A 21,669-nucleotide genomic window follows, 5' to 3' on the forward strand; every position below is an offset into this window, starting at 1 on the left:
ACAAAATTCCAACACACCAACAGGTTTTAATATTAAATAGAAAACATTAACATGTTTAATATGCAAGTCTTCTAAGTTAACCCCTTGTATAGAGGCTGTCAGCCTTTTGCCATCTTGTGGGTACAAATGATCTGTGTGTTCATGCGTCCGGACACTACGTGCAGGGTGCAGCTTGCCACGCAGCTGTTATCACGCGGTGATTTTGCTGTTCATGCATGGAGATCCAATGACCATTGGAGCTTGTACCCACAAGATGGTGCCATATGACATCATACTGATTACCTCTATTAGCTCTTGTATTGTCATCTGAATGTACATGTGCATCTGCAGTTCTTGTGTTTTCAATGTAACCAGGACCTAGGAGACAATAAAAGTAGTAATTTTTTAAAATTTATTAAGGCCTATAATGATATCTACTCAAATTATAGATCATATTTTTCCATCTCTTATGCATGGTATAGTAGTTACCATATTTTGTGTAGTCAGATACATGTATTATGTAAGCATCAATGCAATCACTGATGTGATTGCTCAGAGTGATAAATGTACATGTTGTTAAATTTTACACTGCAGAGAGAAACATAAAACATTAACTTCAACATTGTGTAGGTGTGCACATAATGAATTGATCGACATGCGTGTACAATTGTACAGAGATCATTTTGTTTTAAATGTAAAATTAAACAAAGTACAAAGAGGTGAATATTAAAATTATATAAAGGGAAATCTTAAACATGTAAGGTACCAGTAATTGACTTACCAATTAGAGAAGTGTAAAGTTTGCAATTTGAATAATAATCTCAAGTCTAAATATGAAAACAAATATCTTCTATTGCCATCTGAATGTACATCTGTAGGACCTAGAAGAAAAAGAGAGTAAAAGGACATACTGCAGGGTATAGCACAAATTCTATATCACACAAGAATGACAAGATGTTTTGAAGTTTATAAATCTGTAACAATGTTAGGTTTACAGAATCAAGGTATTGCTTTTAGTCACTGTTATCTATTGTCTGAAATAACACAGGCAACATCATTATTTTAAGTAAAGCAAAGAGGCGAAGCCGAGCTGTTTTACATTAAAAACAATACCTTTATTCACTTCAATTCAAATAAAACTACTATAAGTATACAAAATTTGCATGAACATTCTCAAGTGTTTAAGAATTGGTAATATCATTATGCTTTGTCTGTAAAAAATAGCAAAAAAAAAAAAAAAATCCCTAAATGTAGATACATAAATCAATAGATTTACAACATAGTAAACATACCATAAACTTTCTGCAAAATATATCTAAAATATTTGTTACAAAAATAAATTGTACAGGGGACTGAGGGTAAAGGCCTCCTTTTGGGCAGAATGAAGATTTCTCATGAAAAGGTCAGCATATATGACAACCCTGGGATGACAACATGTAAAGAAATGGACCTTATTTATGCCATGATATTGAATGAAATAAAATAAAGCAAAGTATATTATTAATAAATATGATTCAGTCTTATGTTTTGGGTCTGTGTTGCATGAATTTGTTTGATATGTGAATGGATGATGGGTTATACATCTTGTCCTCCCATAACTGTAATTTGATTTTAACTGATGACTTTGCACAACTGTTGACTGTAATTTTACAAATTCTGTATTAATGGAAGGGTCACACACCTATGATTTTAAAGTTATCAGATGGACAAGATGTGGATTCAGCTGTCAACTATACTGCCCCTCCATGACAAAAGGGCATAAATAACATAAGTTTTGGAAAAATTAAGTTATCACCTCATGAAGGTCAATGCAGATTATAACCTATTATGAGTATGAATTATAACTATGAAAACTATATAACACTTTTATTCTAACCTGCAAACACCCAAATTAGGATGGGTTATCCTGTACAAGTCAATGCGGGCTGAGCACGGTTTTAATTAATTATCATGAACTGATCAATACAGTTGCTCTTTTGTCATGGTGGGGCAGTAGCGATTTGACCAAATACCTGAGCTTACATTTTAATTGGGGGTATTCGGTTTCCCTCGGAATGCGCTTGAGGCATTCGTTGTCATGCAAGCGTGACATGGATAATGGACGCATTTGAGAGACGCACTTGATGGGACCTGCACGCGAGTATCAAGACGCTTCAGATGAGACGCAGAATTGTTTTCGTTCGTCTCCGCGCACCCCGGCGCGCACCGTCGGCAAGGACACGAATACCCCCAATTTTCTCCCCATAGCTGACGTCGCGATTGTACGTGGCTGTATAGGGAGTCCCGGTTCTCCTTCTCTAATTCTGTGGTAGAGATTCAATAAAATAATAAGAATTTTAAACATGCCATAAACATAATTCAGATCTGAAATTTACTTGGTTGTATGCATCCATGCATAATGATTATGATGCATGTAGCAATCCTCGGTTTGTTGTGATTTTCTTTATTATTAGCACACTGCTTTTACAAGGCCAATTCGCCTTTGTGACATCCGCCCGACAAAGTCAAGAGAATCAAAGAGTGTGAATATTTGACATGGTTTATACTAGTCTAGATATTATGTGCAGTGATGTGAGGGTACTTGAATTGACCAGGCCTGGTACCGTATACTAGATAACATAACAAAGTAAATAAAATCGTTAAATGCAATAATAAATCCCGCAGCTATCCATGGACCTCGACAATGCTATGCATGTGTACATAAAGTCATAATCATGAATGATAATTTATGAACCAGCATGCTGAAAAAAATAATATATATCGAGAAAATCAACACACTGTCGCCGTGAATAGATTTCACGATCAACGAAAACTATCAAAAAGAAACAAATCTTTTCTATAGTCTAGTACAATTTTTTTTGCTTTATAATTCAGAATTATGTCTAAATTACCTGCAAAATACGAACACATTGTTTACATTGAATTCACATGCGTTCGATCGACAGCCCGTATACTTGATAATACAGTCCGTAGCACATCGCTTATTGGCTGATTTTTATTTTTCCGCTTTCGATTCCTGACAAACAGCCATGCCCGCAAAGTCTGGAACACAGACTAATTACTCGCACATGCGCAAAGCGTGTGAGAATTTAGGGGAGTAGGTCGAGATTCAGTTTATTGCGCTCCAAGCCCAGATTTTGGGCTTGAGTTTGCGCAGTATGCACTTGTTTATATGACGTAGTCTCTAACGCCGCCAGTTTTATCCCGCTCATGGCGCTAAATTACATGGCGGCTAAGGAGACTATATCATGAATAAGTAATGAGCTTGCGTCATGGCTTGCATATTGTCGAAGTCTGGACAATCATGTTATCATCTGCCAGCGGGTAGCGGTACTGAGATTAGTCAGACAGTAGGCCTAGGCTAGGCCTACTTTATAGATTTTGGAAAGCAACAGCCGAGTTTGAATGGTTTCGTTATTTATTCACTTTCATTGCCAGAATCATTATTATTCCAAGTTATTCTTTAATATTCTTCTTCGTATCATTATTATTATTAATGTTTTGGCACAGAAACACGTTTTTTTTTTTTTTACATATTTTTCTTACTTTTAACTTTTTGGTTAAAAATAAAAGACTCGATCACAAAAAGCCATGACTCTCGACTTTAACTGATTGGGTATCATATTAGTCCCCAAAAACCAAGAACAAAAATCACGCTGTCCTACTTTCAACAAAAGAATTTTGCCCCCCTCCTTCGTGCCTGACAAGATCTTTCTTTTAAAGCAACCGCTAAAAGTGAGACAGAATGTCGGGTTTATAATGGGCATTCAACGTTTTAATAAAATCAATAATTTACAAAAATATTTTGACATTTAAAAAGTGTTTATAGGCCTATTGTGGAGTTTTTAATAAATTTAACACATTTTCATGACCTTTATACTTTTTATAGGCCTATATTAAATCAGACATTTGAATGTTCTTAGGAAGTGTTCATAAATACCTTGGGGCGAAATAGGGGATCAAAAACATTTTGGGTCCGAAAAAGGGGAACAAAAATTCAGTTCTTAATAGGGGATCAAAATATCAAGAAAGTTTGCGACTTCACACTTTGGGTGTAAAACACTAACGGTAATTTTTGGCTAATGAGTTCTTTTTTAGGACATGAAGGGGGGGGGGGTGGAATAAAAAAAAGTTTAGACCATGAAAGGGGAAATAAAAAATAAATAAATCCACGCTTTTTAAAAAAAAAACAAAAATTTTTGATGTCCGAGGTTCCAACACCCCCGCCCACCAAAGTATTTATGAATCCTCCCTTTTAACGGTTTTTTTTTACCAAAACCAAACTGTTTATATGAAAATTATTATTTTTGTACATAAAAAAGGCATACCAGCAAGCACACAAATGTTTTTAAAATTGCTGGTATGCCTTTTTTTGTACAAGCAGTGAATGTGAACGCATCACAAAAGAAACCAATTAATATTTTGACTAGAGACCTGATTTTGATGGAAACTGTTTACTCAGTTGCTTGGCTCAAAATGTTTACATTCATTTGATGAAAAATCGCGTTTAATTATATAAAATCTTATATTTACAAGTTTATAGGGTTTTTTAAAATAATGTTTGATTCCTCTTAAGGGGATACTGTCTACACCCCTGGCCAATTTTGTGCCTATTTTTGCATTTTTCTCAACAATTATTGCGCTTATTGGTGACAAGATATGTATATTATAGGGCAAGGACTACAATTACTGCACTAAAAATTCAGGAACTCAAGGAAAGTAGTTATTGACTTATTGATCAAATATTGGTTTTCCTTCATTTTTGACTGTTACTCCACAACTGTTGTATGTGTTCAGTGTGTTGAAATAAAATTTCCAGTGCAGTAGTTGTAGCCCTTGCCCTTCATAATATACATATCTTACTTGTCACCAATGCGCTTAGTTGAGAAAAATTATCACCCACAAATACACCCAATATTGATACCAGTAAGTCCCTAAAGGACTAAACAAAAAAAGAAAACAAGCACACAGATACTGGTACATGATACAATGTACTTCTTTTCATTTTATTTTTTTATCACATGACTGACATGGTGCACAAAGCAAAAAAAAAAAAAGGATTACAACTTGATATGGTCAATATGATTCAAACAAGCATCAGTTTATTTTAATTGGAAAAATACACTAAGAAAATTTGCATTTTAAATAAAAATCAATAAAAAAACCCTGCTTTTAACATGAAATAACTGGTATTCAGATTACTCAGTTAACTTATTTTTGAGAGACGCTAGTAAATACATAATTGAATTTATTGATACAGGAGATAATTTTTGAGACAGGCTGTAGTACAAAATTAAAACAAATAATGTCTAAGGCCATCTTAATTACATCCGGTGTCTCAAAGCGCGTGTTAGTAAAATCGTGCGCGTAGTCCTCTTTGAAAATCAAAAAATTAATTTTTTTTATCTCTTTATTTTTTTTAACAAAAAGGCGAAAATAAAACTCAAAATTCGTATTTGATTTCAAGTTTTTGATTTTTTGAACACGAATATATTCAATTCAATTCAAGAAACATTCATTTCACAATTTACAACTTCAATAATACATGATATACATTGTACTGACTGATATACATTGTACTGACAAATGTACAAATATAATAAAAGAGAAGAATAATAGTTTGTAGCAGTTACTTTTTTGTCTGTTATTCCAACATTTGCAACATTGGATATACTGTATTTTGCACAAAATGCTTGTCCGAAATCCTGTACTGACACATAAAAATACAGTAAAAACACAGCATTCCGCATTAGGTTTTCAATTTCTCACAAGCTTTGAGACACAGGATTTAATTAAGATAGCCTTAGCATCAGTGTCGTACACAAAATCATGCATACCTCACAAATGCAAAATTGGAATCAACTGAAATTTTGGGAATAAACCTCTTTTGTGGATATCTACTTAAGGGATCTAAAATGAGCGTTTATTGGGTTTCGACAGTATTTTTGTGGGACATGAGAGCACCTCAGACCTATCGAATTGCATTCTGAATCTGAAGCATGTCTTTCTGATATCAAATAATTTTCATTTTTTGAAAATCACAATATAATACAAATTTTATGACAAATTATAAAAATTTGATATTTTCAAATTTTGATATATCAGTCCTCAAAGTAAATTATATAAATCTAATGATATATTCTTAAAGTGTATGTAGCAGGAAGGAAAAGCCGACGGTCAATTGAAAATTTTGACCTTTCATATTGAAGATATGGATTTTTTCCCAAAAAGACCTAATTTTTTTTGGTGTTTTGAAAAAAAAAATCCATATCTTCAATACGAAAGGTCAAAATTTTCAATTGATCGTCGGCTTTTCATCCCATCTACATACACTTTAAGTATAAATCATCAGATTGATAAAGTTTACTTAAAGTACTGTTAAATATCAAAAATATCAATTTTTAATGATTTGCCATAAAATGTGTATTAAATTGCGAATTTCAAAAATCAAAATTATTTGATATCAGAATGACATTCTTCGTATTCAGAGTGCAATTCGATATGTCTGATGTGCTCCGATGTCCCAAAATAAATACTGTCCAAACGTTCATATTCATCCCTTAAAAATGATATAAAAAGAGTATGCTAGGATCACTAAAATTAACATTGTCTAATTATTGTCCACTGTTTAATACATACAGGTACATGTCTAACCTACTAGGTTATTATTATTAATTATTTATTTATTATTATAATTCAGTCTGTAAAATGGGCACATACAAAAGTCGTGTAGCCTACCAGGGTAAGGGACCGTTCACAAACACTTGTAAGGGGGGGGGGGCCTGATGCAAAAAAAATTATCGCAACATTTTTTGGGGGCCCCACCTTTACAGGCCTCAAAAATTTCAGGGCCCCCCCTTTTTGACATGAAAATTATGGGTCAACCCCATAGAAAAGCATATAAACTCAATTTTTCCAGGAAAATTTGTGGTCATTTTTGTCAGGGCCCCCCTAAGGAGGGTAAAAAAAATTCAGCCCCCCCTTTTTGCATCAGGCCCCCCCTTACAAGTGTTTGTGAACGGTCCCTAAGGGGACAGCTAATTAATGGCAAGTTAAAAATGGGCGAGTTAGATTGAAAGAAAATGGCGAGTTAGATAAGTTACTCCCCTAGCCCCTGCAGAGAATAGGGGAAGTCTCGCCGGTGAGTTAAGATTTTTATGGCAAGTCCAGCAGACGAGTTATGACAAGTCTCATCGATGAGTTAAAATTTACGGCAAGTCCCATCAGCGAGTTATGGCAAGTCTTATCAGCAAGTTAAGATTACAATCTGATTTAGGGTAAAATGGATTTTTTCTCACCATCATGAACCTCAACTAGTGAAAGCAATTTCCCTGTCATAGTGTCATCATATAACGGCATTGCTGTAACTATCTTGATAATGTTGTCATAACTCAGCGACTTGATTGTGTTGTTGTAACTCGCCGTTCGGACTTCATGGCTTTGTCGTAACTCGCCTTTAGCTTACTTTATGGGAGTAATTGAAAAAATCCCTAATCTCTGGGTGGGGGGGTAACTTGCCTTTTCTTTAAGTCGCCTTTCTTTTTAAGTCGCCTTTTTAACCTGCCTAGTTACCACTGTGTCCAGGATTTGTTGACTTAATTGTAGTCCACATTAGCATAATTATAAATTATGAGTTCCACTGTGGTAAAATATCAAATTATCAGTAGCGATGGCTACCAGCTAGCTAGTCCACCAAACCTAATTGATAGGTAGGCGTAGGCCTACATGTAGGCTGTAACAGCCATTATGTTGACAATGTCTTTTTCTGTCAATAGTTAAAGTCACTTGAACTTAGTTGAAGCGCCTACATTCTATATGGCACAGGTGATTGCTATGGAGCATTTACTTAACACATCATCACTATATCTTCATCTCGATCTGTCTCTTGCTTTAGCTTGTTGCTGCAAGTGGTTCCTTCCAATAAGTTCAAATTTCATCTGTAAAGAAATAACCAAAATATCAATTGAAAATATTTAGATGTTTTTCTTATCAAGATTTTAAAATTAACAACCTACAGATCCCCCAAAAGTGACATGGAAAGAAAACAATATCTTGGGACCTGACTTAATAGCTCAGGCCTGACTATAAATTAGGGGCCCGTGCCACTAAGTCAGATACTATCTTGGGGCTTGAACTTGAAGTTACTATCTTGGGGGCCTGAGTTACTTAGTCGGGTCCCAAGTTACCAAGTCCGGGACCCAAATTACCAGATTGGACCCGAGTTACCAAGTCAGGGATAGTATGTAGGGCCCAATGATTATTTTTTTCTTTCCATGTCACTTCGAGAGCTCCTTCCGGAGGGGGGAGGGGCTGAAGAAAATTCAATTTTGCCGTCCCTTCCTCAGTTTTTTTTTCGGTGGTTTGAAAAAGTGAAGAGCAAAAAAAAAAAAGGATAATAAGCACTAGCACCCTAATAGCAACACATTTTGATGTATAGTACTTGCCCGGGGGTCACTCCCATTGTGGCCTGTACATCATCCGCGATAATCAACTTTTGAAAAGCACCCTAAACAAGGATCTAACCCTTGGCTAAAACGATACCCTAAACAGGTAACACGCACCTGTTTCACACCATAAATTAGGCGGGCCTAAACAGGGATTTTATTCATTGCATCAAATTTCATACCCTTAAATTTCATTTCAACGTATCAGCAATTGCAATTTTGCTACCATTTTTTCAATTTTTCATGTTTTTGACACCCTAAACACGATACACGCGTATCGTGCCTACCCACGAAAAACTACCCTTTTTACACGTTTTTATTATCGCGGATGGTGTACAGGCCACAATGGAAGTGCGTGTAATTTTTTCTAATTTTTTATACTTTTTAAATTTTTTCCGCCTTTTTTTTCTTTACCAATTCTTTTTGCGGCCCTTCTTTCGCTGCCCTTGACCCCTTCGATTTGGCCTTCCCCAAAGCCCCCAATACACGCATGAAAATCAAACATCACTCTCTTATATCAGATTTAAGGAGAGCATTAGAGAGCAATGCTCTTACTCTCCTCAAAATGCAGTCCCTGGTTAATCATAGTACATACCAGCTTGTCCAGTACTGTTGAGTTCATCACTATACATTCTGATTAAAAGCCACCATCTCCTGAAAGCAGTTGCTGCACCTGTACAGTTCACATCAAGTTGACATCACTGGTATCACCTAGTTGGGAAAATTCAAGAAACAATATCTTAATTTGGAGAAACGTTTTACAAGAACAAACATGCTTTGCCTCCTGGTTTCTGAACTTGGGCTTCTCCATGCTGCAATCCTAGCCCCAGAGTTACATGGGAGGCCTAAGTACCAATTCAAAATATATTTTTGGAAATTGTTTTACCATACCATTTATTTGCACACAAAAAGTAAACTGCGGGATTTACTGCGCACCTTTTAAATAAAAGTGCATAAATTATTTGATCATTGCATCCATATGTGATGTGTATAGCATGTGAGTTGTGTTGAAGAGATCAATGGTGGTGCATTTGAAGTGTAACACACATATTGTAATTTGGCATTTTGCCCATTCATGCCTTAAAGGCTAAACTATGATCAGCTGGTCATCATGTGTGAGATGGGAGTCAGGACTAACTACATGTATAAAAAAAAGCCCAAAATTTTCCGCTTTACAAAATGTCAAATTCCACTTTTTCCCGCTTCGTAAACTTTGCGATAAAAAAATTTTCACAAAAAAACCCTTACGATCAAATATAGGGCCTATGCGGGCGAAATGATGGTTTATTAACAATTTATTATGTTGAATTTTGAAACTGTTTTTATTACCAGTATTTAAGGTTGGTCTGAACCCTGGAATTATGGAAACTTTTGGGCCTCATAAAGTTCTGCTAAATTGTAATTTGTTGGTCTAAAGTATATTAAAGTACCGGTAAATAAATCCAAGTAAGGTAAAAGTACCGGTATACATATTTAGAACTTGAATATTTAAGACTTGATAAGTTCATCTGTGAGGTCAAATTTGGGCCAAAATGCTCATTTTTGGCCCAAAATCTAAAACCTGTTTTTTGGCCCACTTCTTTTAAATGCATCCTACCAAAAAATTCTTGGGCCAAAAAATGGCTCCTAGATATTTTTATCTAGTTTTTAAAATTAATAAAAAAAATTTGGCCCAAGAATTTTTTGGTAGGATCAGATGCACTAAAAAGAAGTGGGCCAAAAACAGTTTTTGGGGGTTTTGGGCCAAAATGAGCATTTTGGCCCAAATTTGACCTCACAGATGAACTTATCAAGTCTTTGCCATTCAAAATATGTATACTTTTATATACTTTAGACCAACAATTTAGCAGTTATGAGGCCCGAAAGTTTCCATAATTCCAGGGTTCAGACCAACCTTAAGTCTCCAGTAATCACAATGCCTTTGTAAGAAAAATAATTATCAAGCACGAATCACATGGTTTTATTTCAACAAATTCATAGTGACCATGACCATAACCATAAAAACATCCGTCTCTCAACACGCGATATTCAAAATTCCCGGGCGCTGAATTTGTCGAGTGCAATGACGTCCCAGACAATGAAGGCTGACAACAATTGAGCACAAATAACCATTTATACGTCATTCTTAGTCAGTGGGAGTGGTCTAGTTCAGAGACACATTTTTGATTGGACACTCGCAAGATTTCGGTGCCGTTTATCAGGCCGTGAGACGACCCCCACGCCATCATGCGTCTTGATAATGCTTTACACGCTTGTAGAGGTGCGCGCGTATGTAGCGCCAGCTGTATGCGTGAGACTACTGCGGAATACGCGACGCGCTAGCAGTACGCGCAACATAATACGTGAAAGTTGTAAACAAGTTTCGTTCATTTTATAATGAGGGGAGTTTTTATGACAGTAACTTATTTTTTGCTTTAAAAAAATTGTTTACAGTTATTAAAATAATATTTAACTGACTAAGAATGAGAATAAACGATAGGAATTTTTATTTTGCCTATCCTCTACCTATGATAGACGACAGGCAGGTCCAATATTTTTATCGTAGTGGATACCGGCTGCGCCGGCATCCACTACTCAAAATATTGGACCTGCCTGTCGCCTATCACACGGTAGAGGATAGGCAAAATAAAATTCCTATCGCTTATTCTCTAATTGACTTCGGTGCGGGAATTTTGAATATCGCGTGTTCAGAGCCGACGGTTTTATTTGTTTTATGGTCAATATGAGTTTGTTTTAAATAAAACCATGTGATTCGTGAAGGCATAATGTTATGATTGCCGGAGACTCCCTTTTTTTTCAATTTTCTTTTTTAAAGCTTTTTTCAGTTCATTTTTTCTTTTTTTAGCAAAACTGCTTTTTCCGTTTTTCTTCCTGAATTCTGAGATTGTCGCGGAAAATCCGCAATGCAGAAAAAACTTCTGTCTTTTTATAGTCAGGAGCAGGACTTATTCATGGTCTATCGTGGATTGCATACACAGCTGGGCGCAGCGCCTTTTTTATAGGCGGAAATTATTCGGCTTTTGTTACTGCTCTCATCAATAAAGTCCAAACTCAGTCACTCTCACATAAATTCACATTTAGCGTGCGCCAGTCACGCATTACGCAACGCACAACTAGCATTTGATTTAAGCATTGCTTACGCCACGATTAAGCCCAACTGCGTGGGCTCGTGGCAGTCGCGTGCATGCCATTCTACATGTAATTAGTTTATTGTATTTAAATATCAATACAGCACATTGGTCGTTGTTACGAGTCATTTTTTTCAGCCTTAACCAAACAAACAAACATCATGTTGACCGCCCGCGATTGTCCGTGTCCGAGAAAACATTCACAACACATCACACATGATGAAAAGCAGGAGTACCTAGGGCATGATGATGATTGTATTTGTTATTTTGTAAATCATGTACCGGTACCAGTAAATCTAAATTAATGTCATGCACGTCATGTCATGACTGCCTACAAATTACATTTACAATATTGAATCAGTCATGAGTCACGACACTGCTCTTGTTTTAGTGTAAAAGATGCATATCCTACGTGAAATAATTGAAATAACTTCAGCTTTTATACTTACATTGCTTTATACCATGCATGCATGACCACCGTGAATACCGAAGCTGTGCTGTGCATTGTACTACTGCATGACTGTGTGGCCCCGGTGTGTGCTCTGAGCGGGGTTTTTGTGACGATCTTTCCTTCTCAAAATCAAGTTGAATATTGCGATCTGTCGGTGTGCAATGGCCTCAATGTGTTACAAATCCACATAAGTTTCACCATGATGACTAAAAATCGTGCAAAGTTCATTATTTTGGTTTAAAAATGGAAAAATTGTAGAAACCACTAATGGCGGACGCAACAGATTTTTTTTTTAAACATCAGCTACCAAATTGCAAGCAAGAAAGGTTTATTCCCTGCGTCGGTACTCAGCTGTTTGTTTTCAAGCCCGCTTTATGTATAGCGAACGAAAGCTAGCCAAATCAGCCAAATGTCGGGTTTCAAAACTCCAGATCAGGGCTCCGTTTGCCTTTATATTCCCATAGTAGCATGATATGAGATACATAGTCGCTGAAACAGTGACGTAATCAAATTCTACTAAATATTCATTTTTCACTGCTCCTGATTTGGAACGCAGAACAGTTCAGTCTTCACCAACAGCACAACCCGATGACCGTGCGTAGTTGTTGAAAGACTGAAGGATCCAGTCTACAGAGAAGCGGCCGTGCGCATAGGTTAGGAGACTGACGGATTTAGTCTAGCTGAGCTGAGCCATCTAGCTCTGCCAGTAAAAATTTTAGACCCGGGATGCATGGATTTGAGATTTGACCTGGATCTGACCGTGACATTGTGACCATGACCCAGTCATTCCTATGTTAATAAATCTTGCAAATGTACACAATCGTGTGGTGCACCTGTATGTACTGAGGCTGCCTCTCCTACGTGGTCTCTCCGACTCCGAGTCCGATAATCATATTACTCGAGTTGCTGAGCGGCGGCTGCCCTGGCTTCGATTTCGTTTGTTGTCCATTGTGTTCAACAAGTTCAACACTGTAAGGCACTGTAACTTAGCTAGAAGTAAGTTCAACCCTGGTTCAATGACATAGTACCGTAATGATAGTTACATGGGTCATTAATTTTACATTGGGTATTATCTGCACTGCTAATTCATTGTCATTTTACGTGCAAAACATAATTTTCTAATGGTAATTGTATTTAATTCAAATTTTGCTGTAAACTAAATGTTTTGTATTTGAATGTTGTAAATTGTAAAGCTCAATTTTGGTATTGCGCTATATTAAGCGCTGTTCTAATATGTTTTGTTACTATAGGCCAAGTAAAAAAAACAAACACATGTATTTTGTATATCATCCGGACTTTTTAAAAAATCAGTGAGGGAGGGCCTTATAATTTGTTTATATTATGTTGTTGTTTTTTAAAGTGTTTGCAATGTGTTTATTAGCTCGTTCACGTAGCGGTTTCGTTGTCCCACTGGCCTACTTACGTTAATAACGTAGATTGCCTGGCGATCGGAGTGTTATCGTCAGAGCACCTCGGACTATGTGTTTATAAATGATAACCAAAAACTTCTTTAACATATCTTTTCATCACAACATTTTTAGAAACAAATTAACAAAGTAAGGAAGCAAATTTAGGAAAAATAACAAAAATATTTGAAAATCTCCAAAAATCGGTGAGGGTGGGAACGTTCACAGCAGCTGAAGGGAGTATCCCATTATGCTTTGCGGTACCATAATAGAACTGTATGTGCCATAGCAAATGTACACAAAATCCATCACTTCAACTTTCAACTGGCTTAAATCAGGGGAGGTTAAGACTTTTGTTTGCAAAAATATGACCCCTTAAGGGCTGGGGTATGAACGTTTGGACAGTATTTATTTTGGGACATTAGAGCACATCAGACATTGAATTGCATTCTGAATCTGAAGAATGTCATTCTGATATCAAATAATTTTGATTTTTTGAAATTGCAATTTAATACACATTTTATGGCAAATCATTAAAATTGATATTTTTGAACAGTACTTGAAGTAAACTTTATAAATCTGATGATTTATACTTAAAGTGTATGTAGGTGGGATGAAAATCCGACGATCAATTGAAAATTTTGACCTTTCGTATTGAAGATATGGATTTTTTTTCCCAAAACACAAACAAAAATTAGGTCTTTTTGGGAAAAAATCCAAATCTTCAATATGAAAGGTCAAAATTTTCAATTGACCGTCGGCTTTTCCTTCCTGCTACATACACTTTAAGAATATATCATTAAATTTATATAATTTACTTCGAGGACTGTTATATCAAAAATTTGAAAAATATCAATTTTTTATAATTTGTCATAAAATTTGTATTATATTGTAATTTTCAAAAAATGAAAATTATTTGATATCAGAAAGACATGCTTCGTATTCAGAATGCAATTCGATAGGTCTGAGGTGCTCTCATGTCCCACAAAAAATATTGTCGAAACACAATAAACGCTCATTTTAGATCCCTTAAAGGTCCGTAACCCGATCGACAGCATCATCCCCCCGATTTTTTTCATTGTTGATGAGGTTTTGGTATCACATAATAGATAGGGCCTACTATTTTTCTCATTACTATCCTGAAATTTGACGCTCCAAGTCGATGTATTTCGGAGAAATCATGAAACACAGCGGCTTTTACAGGCTACCAGTTTGTAAACAGTGGTAAATACTTTGGATTTCTGGGCCGGGAATTATGAACGAAATAGCTCGAAATATCAGTCTCCTCAACAGCTACATTCTGTGAAAAAAGCGAACCACACTAACTGCTGAGGAGACGCGTCTAGACGGTGTGCCGTATTTAATTATAAAATTTCCACGATGGAGGCAGCGGGCCGATTAGCTCAGTCGGTTAGCGTGCGCGCCATGTTTCTACCCGAGAGGTACCCGGTTCAAAATCCGGTATCGGAATGTTTTTTTTTTCCTCTCCATTTTAACCCAAACTTTTTTTATATTAATTTGAAATGTACATATTGCAAGGGAAATATATTTTGTTTCCTTTTTTCTGAAACGATACTGAAAAAAAAACAAATATTTTTCGCTCCATACGGGCCGGGCATTGATTGTACAGCATGTCAGCATTAAATTAAATCATACAAACGGAAATGGTTGTTGTTGCTTGCTTACCCAGAATGCAATTCACATATACCAAGGTATTGGATTGCAAATTTGGCTATTTATTCATATTTACGCTGAAAATGCTCGCTTTTTCACAAAGCAGCATAAAGGGGCGATATTTGATATTATTATGTAATTTTAAAGACAATCCATATCCAAAACCAATAGGGTTACCCCCCTTTAAGTATTGTGAAAATATCCATAGCTCTCAATATCTAAGCGGCTCTTGTTTATATTTAATCATGCTCGTATTTTGGGGGGCTTTGGGCGCCAGCCCCCGGGTAAAAAGCAGGGGCGGCCAAAATGAAGGGCGGCGGAAGAAGGAAGGCGGCAAAAAACTAAGAGGGCGGAAAAATTTGATAAAGCATAAAAAATTTTGAAAAAATGGTACTATACATCAAATGTGCTGCTTTTAGGGCGCTAGCGTCTGAAACACTTTTTTATTTATTTTTTTTTTTTTGCTCTTCACTTTTCAAATGACCGAAAAAAAAAAATTGGGTCAACCTTTTCGGGCTGTTGAGGAAGGGGCGGCAAAATTGAATTTTCTTCAGCCCCCCGGGGTTGGGGCGGCCACGGTACGCCACTGATTTTGTATACATTTGCTATGGAGCATGCAGCTATACTGCAATGCTTGCTGGGATACCTCTTTCAGCTGCTGTGGGGAACGTTATACATGTTATTTATTTTACTTGGCCTAAATTATAATGTCCAAACATGAATATGAGTCATTCTATGCCACAACTGTTAACTGACCAAGGGGTGTACACCATGATACCTCATGTATCTTTTTCTTAGTTCGATTTTGGGTATTGATAGATATCAATTATAAATGAAAAACCTGAATATTGCGCAAAATTTGTTGATTTTGCCCCCCCCCCTGAAATTTACTTTGCCCCTGACCCTCCATGCACCCCTTCCCAAAAAATTCCTGGTTGCCGCCAGCCCGCCACTGAGCTCCGCACTACTTGAATCCCTATATTTTAATACAAATTTGGGCAATTCCGTTATTATGTCACACACATTCAAAAACAGTCAATATTTTAAAATTGTCCAAACGACTTAGAATGTAGTTTACCGATCTACTATTGAATTTCATCTAACATAATTTTTCTGCGTATTTTCACGCACTTATACGCAAAAGCACGCAGCGCTGGCATGATTGTTAGACACGGCACGATCGAACAATTGGCCCTCATGCGAGAAATCGCACTATACAATACACGGGGACTTTGACTGTTGATACATGGTCTGTGGTAGTCTGTGGTTACGGTACCGTCAACATAATAAGAGCCAAGTATTTGGAAGGTCATTTTGGGGTCATCCAGGGGTCATCTGAGTCAAATTAGTAAAAACTGTCGTATGGGAATGGAACTTGGTGGGAACAGACAACATTTAGAGCCAAATTTTGGGAAGGTCATTTAGGGGTCACCACTGGCAGGGGTCATCTGAAGTCAAATAAGTAAAAACTGTCATATGGGCATTAAACCATTCATGATCAATTGTATATGTTTATGACTAATGCAGGTCTTCTCTCTGAAGATCAATCTGGTTTCCGTGCCAACCATTCAACTACCACAACTTTACTTAATGTAGAAGATTTTATTCTTAAGAACATGGATAGTGGATTTGCTACTGGTGTTATATTTATTGATTTAAAGAAAGCTTTTGACACGGTCAACCATGAAATACTTCTTAAAAAACTTGAAAAATATGGTGTTCAAGGCAGAGAGCTTCTGTGGTTTAAATCATATTTGTATAAAAGATCTCAAACAGTTAGTGTAAATTCTTCTTTATCTGATTTTGAAAATGTAAATATTGGAATTCCGCAAGGATCAATCTTGGGTCCTTTGTTATTTATTATTTTTGTAAATTGTATGCCTAATGCTGTTAACTGTAAAACCATTATGTATGCAGATGATACAAGTTTAATGTGTAAAGGAAAGAATGTTTTGGAAATGCAAGCTAAACTAGAGTCAAGTCTTCACAGTGTAGCAAATTGGTTTCACATAAACAAACTTACTTTAAATGTTGATAAGACCAAGTTTATGATCTTTGGTACCAACCACATGCTTGAAAAGTTTAATGATATAAATCTAACATATGAGGGTAGTTTTATTATTGAACGAGTTCATGAGTTTAAATATCTTGGAGTAAAACTTGATTCTAAACTTTCTTGGTCACCTCATGTAGATTATTTATGTAAAAATGTTTCTAAAAAAATTGGTGTCATTAGGCGTGTTAAATACTTCCTGCCTCGTCAAACCATTGTTATGTTATCAAATGCACTTGTTATGCCTCAATTTGATTATGGAAGTTCTGTATGGAGTAATTTTTCTAGTGAATTTCAAACAAGGCTGCAAGTGTTACAAAATCAGCTAGCCAGGACAATTTTATCTGCAGATATTAGAACACCAATAAGTAACTTAATGAGTACACTAAAGTGGTTAACACTAAATGATAGATGGCAAAATCAACTTCTCATTTTAGTTTTTAAGTGTTTAAGAAATATAGGGCCATCTTATCTATCATCTCAATTTGAATTTGTTCATGATAGTCATATGCATATTACCAGGAATCATACATCAAACACTTTGGTTGTACCAAAATGTAATTCAAATTCAGGCAAGCGTACATTCCATGTCAGAGCTGCTAATACTTGGAATGGAATTGCACCTCAAATCCGCAAAGAATTAAATAATATGTCTTTGTATCAATTTAAAGTGCAAACAAATATTTCTGCTAAATAACTTGTATTTCTATTCCCTTATAAATTGTACTTTTATAAGAACATCTTAACTTTAGTTTGTATTTTATATAATCTTTGCCATACATGTATGTAACCAATATTATGCTTTTGATTTATCATGTGTATTTACCGTTTATCAATTTATGTACTTTACATTATTTATAATTGTATGAGGGCCTGCTTGGAAAGCAGTGCTTGACACTGAAGTGGAATTACCCTCAATAAAGAAAGATTATTATTATTATTATAAACTGGGTGGGTACAGTCACCATCAGCCAGGTAATCGCGACAGCCGAGAACCGCCAAATATAGGTAACCGCCTAGTTTAGAAATAACGTCCGGAACTCGTTGCGGGCGTACCAATTGACAAAAATCAGAGCGTACGTCTGCAACACAAAAAATGTACGTCCCCAACAGCTGAAACCGAGTAATTTTAACCTGTAAGATAAAAAAAAACAGATTTTTGTCTTTGCTGTGTTTCTTTAGCTTGGTTCCTCATACAAACAAAACTGTATTAGTTTCCATCAAAAATCTGTACACTTCAGAGTAATTACGACTGAAACACATGTAACGTACCGTACCTTAAAAAGTTCACTTTCTGTGAGTATATCCGTAACTAACAGGGATGTTTTTGTGACCTGTCATGTGAACCAAGAATGAATTAAATGTTCAGGTTTTATACTTCTATCAGAGATACTTCCAATACAAGTATTCAAAATCCATATGCCTCCATAAGTTAAACGATATGGGTCCTCAAAGTCTGTGAAATGTACATCCACAAATTACAGAACTGCTCCAATTAAAAGCTTGAGCTCCTTGATTTCTGTCCCATTGGCACACTGCAATAATTTTGGCTTTGGACCTTGAATACCCCAGCCCCCTCGGGCCTCACTCAGAGGTAGACATTGTGCTCATATATATGCAGGGGTAGAAATTTAGAAATCCTTTCCTTTCTATGAATGATTTTTCTAGATTTTGACACATTGGACAGATTTGGTTAACAAATATCTTACAAATACCAAAATCTGGATTTTCATCAATTTGTAGTGTTTTATGGGTTAGCAAATCATTGGTATGTTTCACATTTTTGGTATGTTTCACATTTTTGGTATGTTTCACCTGTTTAGGTTTATCAGCATCTAGTGGTCATCATGGCAGCACCAGAAGTCCGGTTCACACAGGTAATTTCTCTTCTTCTCCTCTTTTTCTCCTTTTCGCCCTTTCTGACCGTGCCCTCTTTGAGCTGCACTTGGTCCAAAACAGAAGTTACTGAAGTGGGCACTTCTTGATCCATATGCGGATTGCGGAGGAGGGAGCCCAAATGAAAGAGTTTTTCAGATTTTTTGATCACTTTTAAATGTTGTTCTTTAAAACAAACTTATTGTCATAATACTATAAACAATTAATATTAAATAGTTGCCATAATCCACATGATTTGCGTTCAGTCTATATATATGATTTTGGCCTGTCTGATGTGGGGGTGGGGGTCCAAATACAGCGGGTTGTTCCTAATTGTTTGGGTCATGTCAGGTTGGGTTGGTATTATTCAGAGAATGCCAGGATCTGGGTGGAAAAAATCTTGCCCTGCAATAACTTCAATAAGGCACTAATCTGTATTCTCAATTTGTTTTGGCCCAGATTTTTATCAATAATGAGTTTGTGAACTCTGTAAGCGGCAAGACATTCCCATGCATCAACCCCATCAACCAGAAGAAAGTAACTGACATTCAAGAAGGAGACAAGGTAAGGTTTGTTGGAGAGGGAAGGAGGGGGGTAACAATGTTCATGAGGCAAGTAGGTGCAATAACTCCCATTCAACATTATTGCTAAAATATGAATTCAAATAGTGGGCATGATCGCGATTTTGGTGGTCCATCGTGAATTTTGAGAATTTTGCCAAACACACTACTTTTCAATGTAAATTCACCAATAAACAAACACAAACTGATAATAAATAGTTTTAATGCAAACATCGACGAAAAAATAATGACTCACCAAGCTTCCAGAAGTTGTAAAATATAATCCGAATAAGACCTGCGCATGCGTCAGCATTTCTATTCCGTCAGTTTTACTCTTTCTTGGCTCAGGGATAAGAGTGGGAAACCCGTCACGTCATATGAGGACGGGTTTCCCACTCTTGCGGTACGGGGCATGCTAGAGATTGCTAGAGATTTCCCACGTGCGCGGGTATTAAAAAGTTTTCAGAATAAAATTATATACACGGAGGGGGGTTATAATTTCCAGTGTAGCAAAGGCTCAAATATTTTATTCGAACACGAAGAGGGAAATAACAAGTGATAATTATCTGCTTTGTGATGTTTTTCAGCAGAGAAAAAAGGTAAGAAATAGAAGTCTAATTTGGAAGCTTATACTAGCATTGTTTTTGCAATGGTTTTCCGTGTTCCTGGTTGAGTGGTTGACTAGCAGCAGGGTAAATACTGGAAAACGCATTTTCGCGCTTTTTGACTTGAATTTTCGCGCTTTATAAAAAAACGGCCGCGCATTTTGCCGTTTTAAATCGCGCGAAACTCCGGTGCCTAGCATAAAGCAATCACAACATATTTTTGTTGACCAAAAGTGATTGCTGAGATCTGATCGATAAGTTACTATACTTTGATCGGCTCGTAATCGGCAGGCCTTATAACATCGCGGATTAATATCAATATATTTTTATTTCGAGAATTGTCTTGTGACATCATGCCAGAAGTATCATGAATTATTAATTCAAGTCCTACTTTGTCTACTTTATTTTAAACGCACACAATTTCGAGCAAACAGGTCAACTATATCAAATGTGGATCTACTTTTCGGCATAGTGGTAAAAGCCTAACAATTCCCGCCGATTATGAGCTGATCAAACTATAGCATGGCATAGCGTCAAATCACAACCAGTTGACTTTGTTGCCAAGTCGCTAGCCACAGCTATCACTGGACGCTTGTAGCAACTGTGCAAAATCACTTGCAATTTTATGACTCCACCAGAGGTATTATGTTTCCCGGTTGTCTGTCTGTCTGTCTGTGTCGTCATTCCAACCGTCCGAGGTTGGAACTGGTAAGGCAATTTGGTGGATGGAGCGGCATTTGGCAGTCTTCAAATTCCAGCAGGTTTTCTTCTCAAAATATGGTAATTAAATAGGTAATTTGCGTAATTTATGCATATCAAGCACCAATTTTCTGGAGATCCATATTTGTTACAATGATGTGACTTGGTGGGGAGTAGCACAGCCAGAGGTTCTCAACCTATTTTAGATTTTCAGTGCAAAATATGCTAAATATCAAGGTCATTTGGGGGTAATCCAAGGTCAAATGGTAGTAGATTGTTGCAGGTTCCAAAATGAGACAAAAATATCAAGGTTATTCTAGGGTCATTCAAGGTCATCCAGGGTCAAATCACCATAGACTGCTGCAACTTCATGAAATTTGGTGGGAAAGACCACTGCACCGCAGCTGCGCATCAGGGTGGAGGCATTACAGCTGACACTTTGCATGTACCATTTTATACAGCCTGTGTTGGTTCAAAATTACAATTTATGCTTAATTTTTAATTGCCTAATTGTTTTGTTTTTTGTTTGTTGCTGGTATTTGTTGTTCTTTGTTTTTTATTTTTTGATAGTATCTTGGTTTCAAATTGTTTAAGCTCAAAATCTGACATATTTTTTGGCATTTTAGGTTAAATGTTATTTTATAGCATAGGCATAAAAGGAATAAATAAAAATTATGCTGCAAATAAATTTTAAATATATAGCCTATATATTTATGTAAAGAAATGTATTGTTTTAACAATACACTTAAAATACCTACAATATCCTTTTACAGATTTTAATCTGTTTGAAGATTT

At 36.2% G+C, this 21,669-nt stretch overlaps 1 protein-coding gene and 2 long non-coding RNA genes across 4 annotated transcripts in view; 1 reads left to right on the plus strand and 2 right to left on the minus strand.

Moving 5' to 3' along the window:
- Window positions 1-203: 203 nt before the first annotated feature.
- LOC140158236 (uncharacterized) lies at window positions 204-3,094 on the minus strand. Of its 2 annotated transcripts, XR_011859736.1 has the most exons (4): window positions 2,871-3,094; window positions 2,002-2,282; window positions 761-860; window positions 204-357 (listed from the first exon to the last, which is right to left on the minus strand). It is a non-coding gene; the product is annotated as an uncharacterized lncRNA (long non-coding RNA). The 2 variants fall into 2 exon arrangements; XR_011859737.1 differs by lacking the exon at window positions 2,002-2,282.
- A 3,244-nt stretch (window positions 3,095-6,338) lies between these two features.
- On the minus strand, window positions 6,339-12,371 carry LOC140158747 (uncharacterized). The gene is made up of 3 exons (XR_011859824.1): window positions 12,001-12,371; window positions 9,019-9,134; window positions 6,339-7,916 (listed from the first exon to the last, which is right to left on the minus strand). It is a non-coding gene; the product is annotated as an uncharacterized lncRNA (long non-coding RNA).
- A 334-nt stretch (window positions 12,372-12,705) lies between these two features.
- LOC140158749 (aldehyde dehydrogenase 1A1-like) overlaps window positions 12,706-21,669 on the plus strand; it is a 55,905-nt gene continuing 46,941 nt past the window's right edge. The window contains exons 1-3 of the mRNA XM_072181956.1: window positions 12,706-12,973; window positions 18,959-19,012; window positions 19,470-19,574. Of these exons, the coding sequence (XP_072038057.1) occupies window positions 12,794-12,973; window positions 18,959-19,012; window positions 19,470-19,574 (339 nt within the window). The 5' untranslated portion in view covers window positions 12,706-12,793. The remainder of the gene's footprint in view (window positions 12,974-18,958; window positions 19,013-19,469; window positions 19,575-21,669) is intronic.

The sequence above is a fragment of the Amphiura filiformis genome, chromosome 8 (genome assembly GCF_039555335.1).
Source record: "Amphiura filiformis chromosome 8, Afil_fr2py, whole genome shotgun sequence".
Classification (NCBI taxonomy): domain Eukaryota; kingdom Metazoa; phylum Echinodermata; class Ophiuroidea; order Amphilepidida; family Amphiuridae; genus Amphiura; species Amphiura filiformis.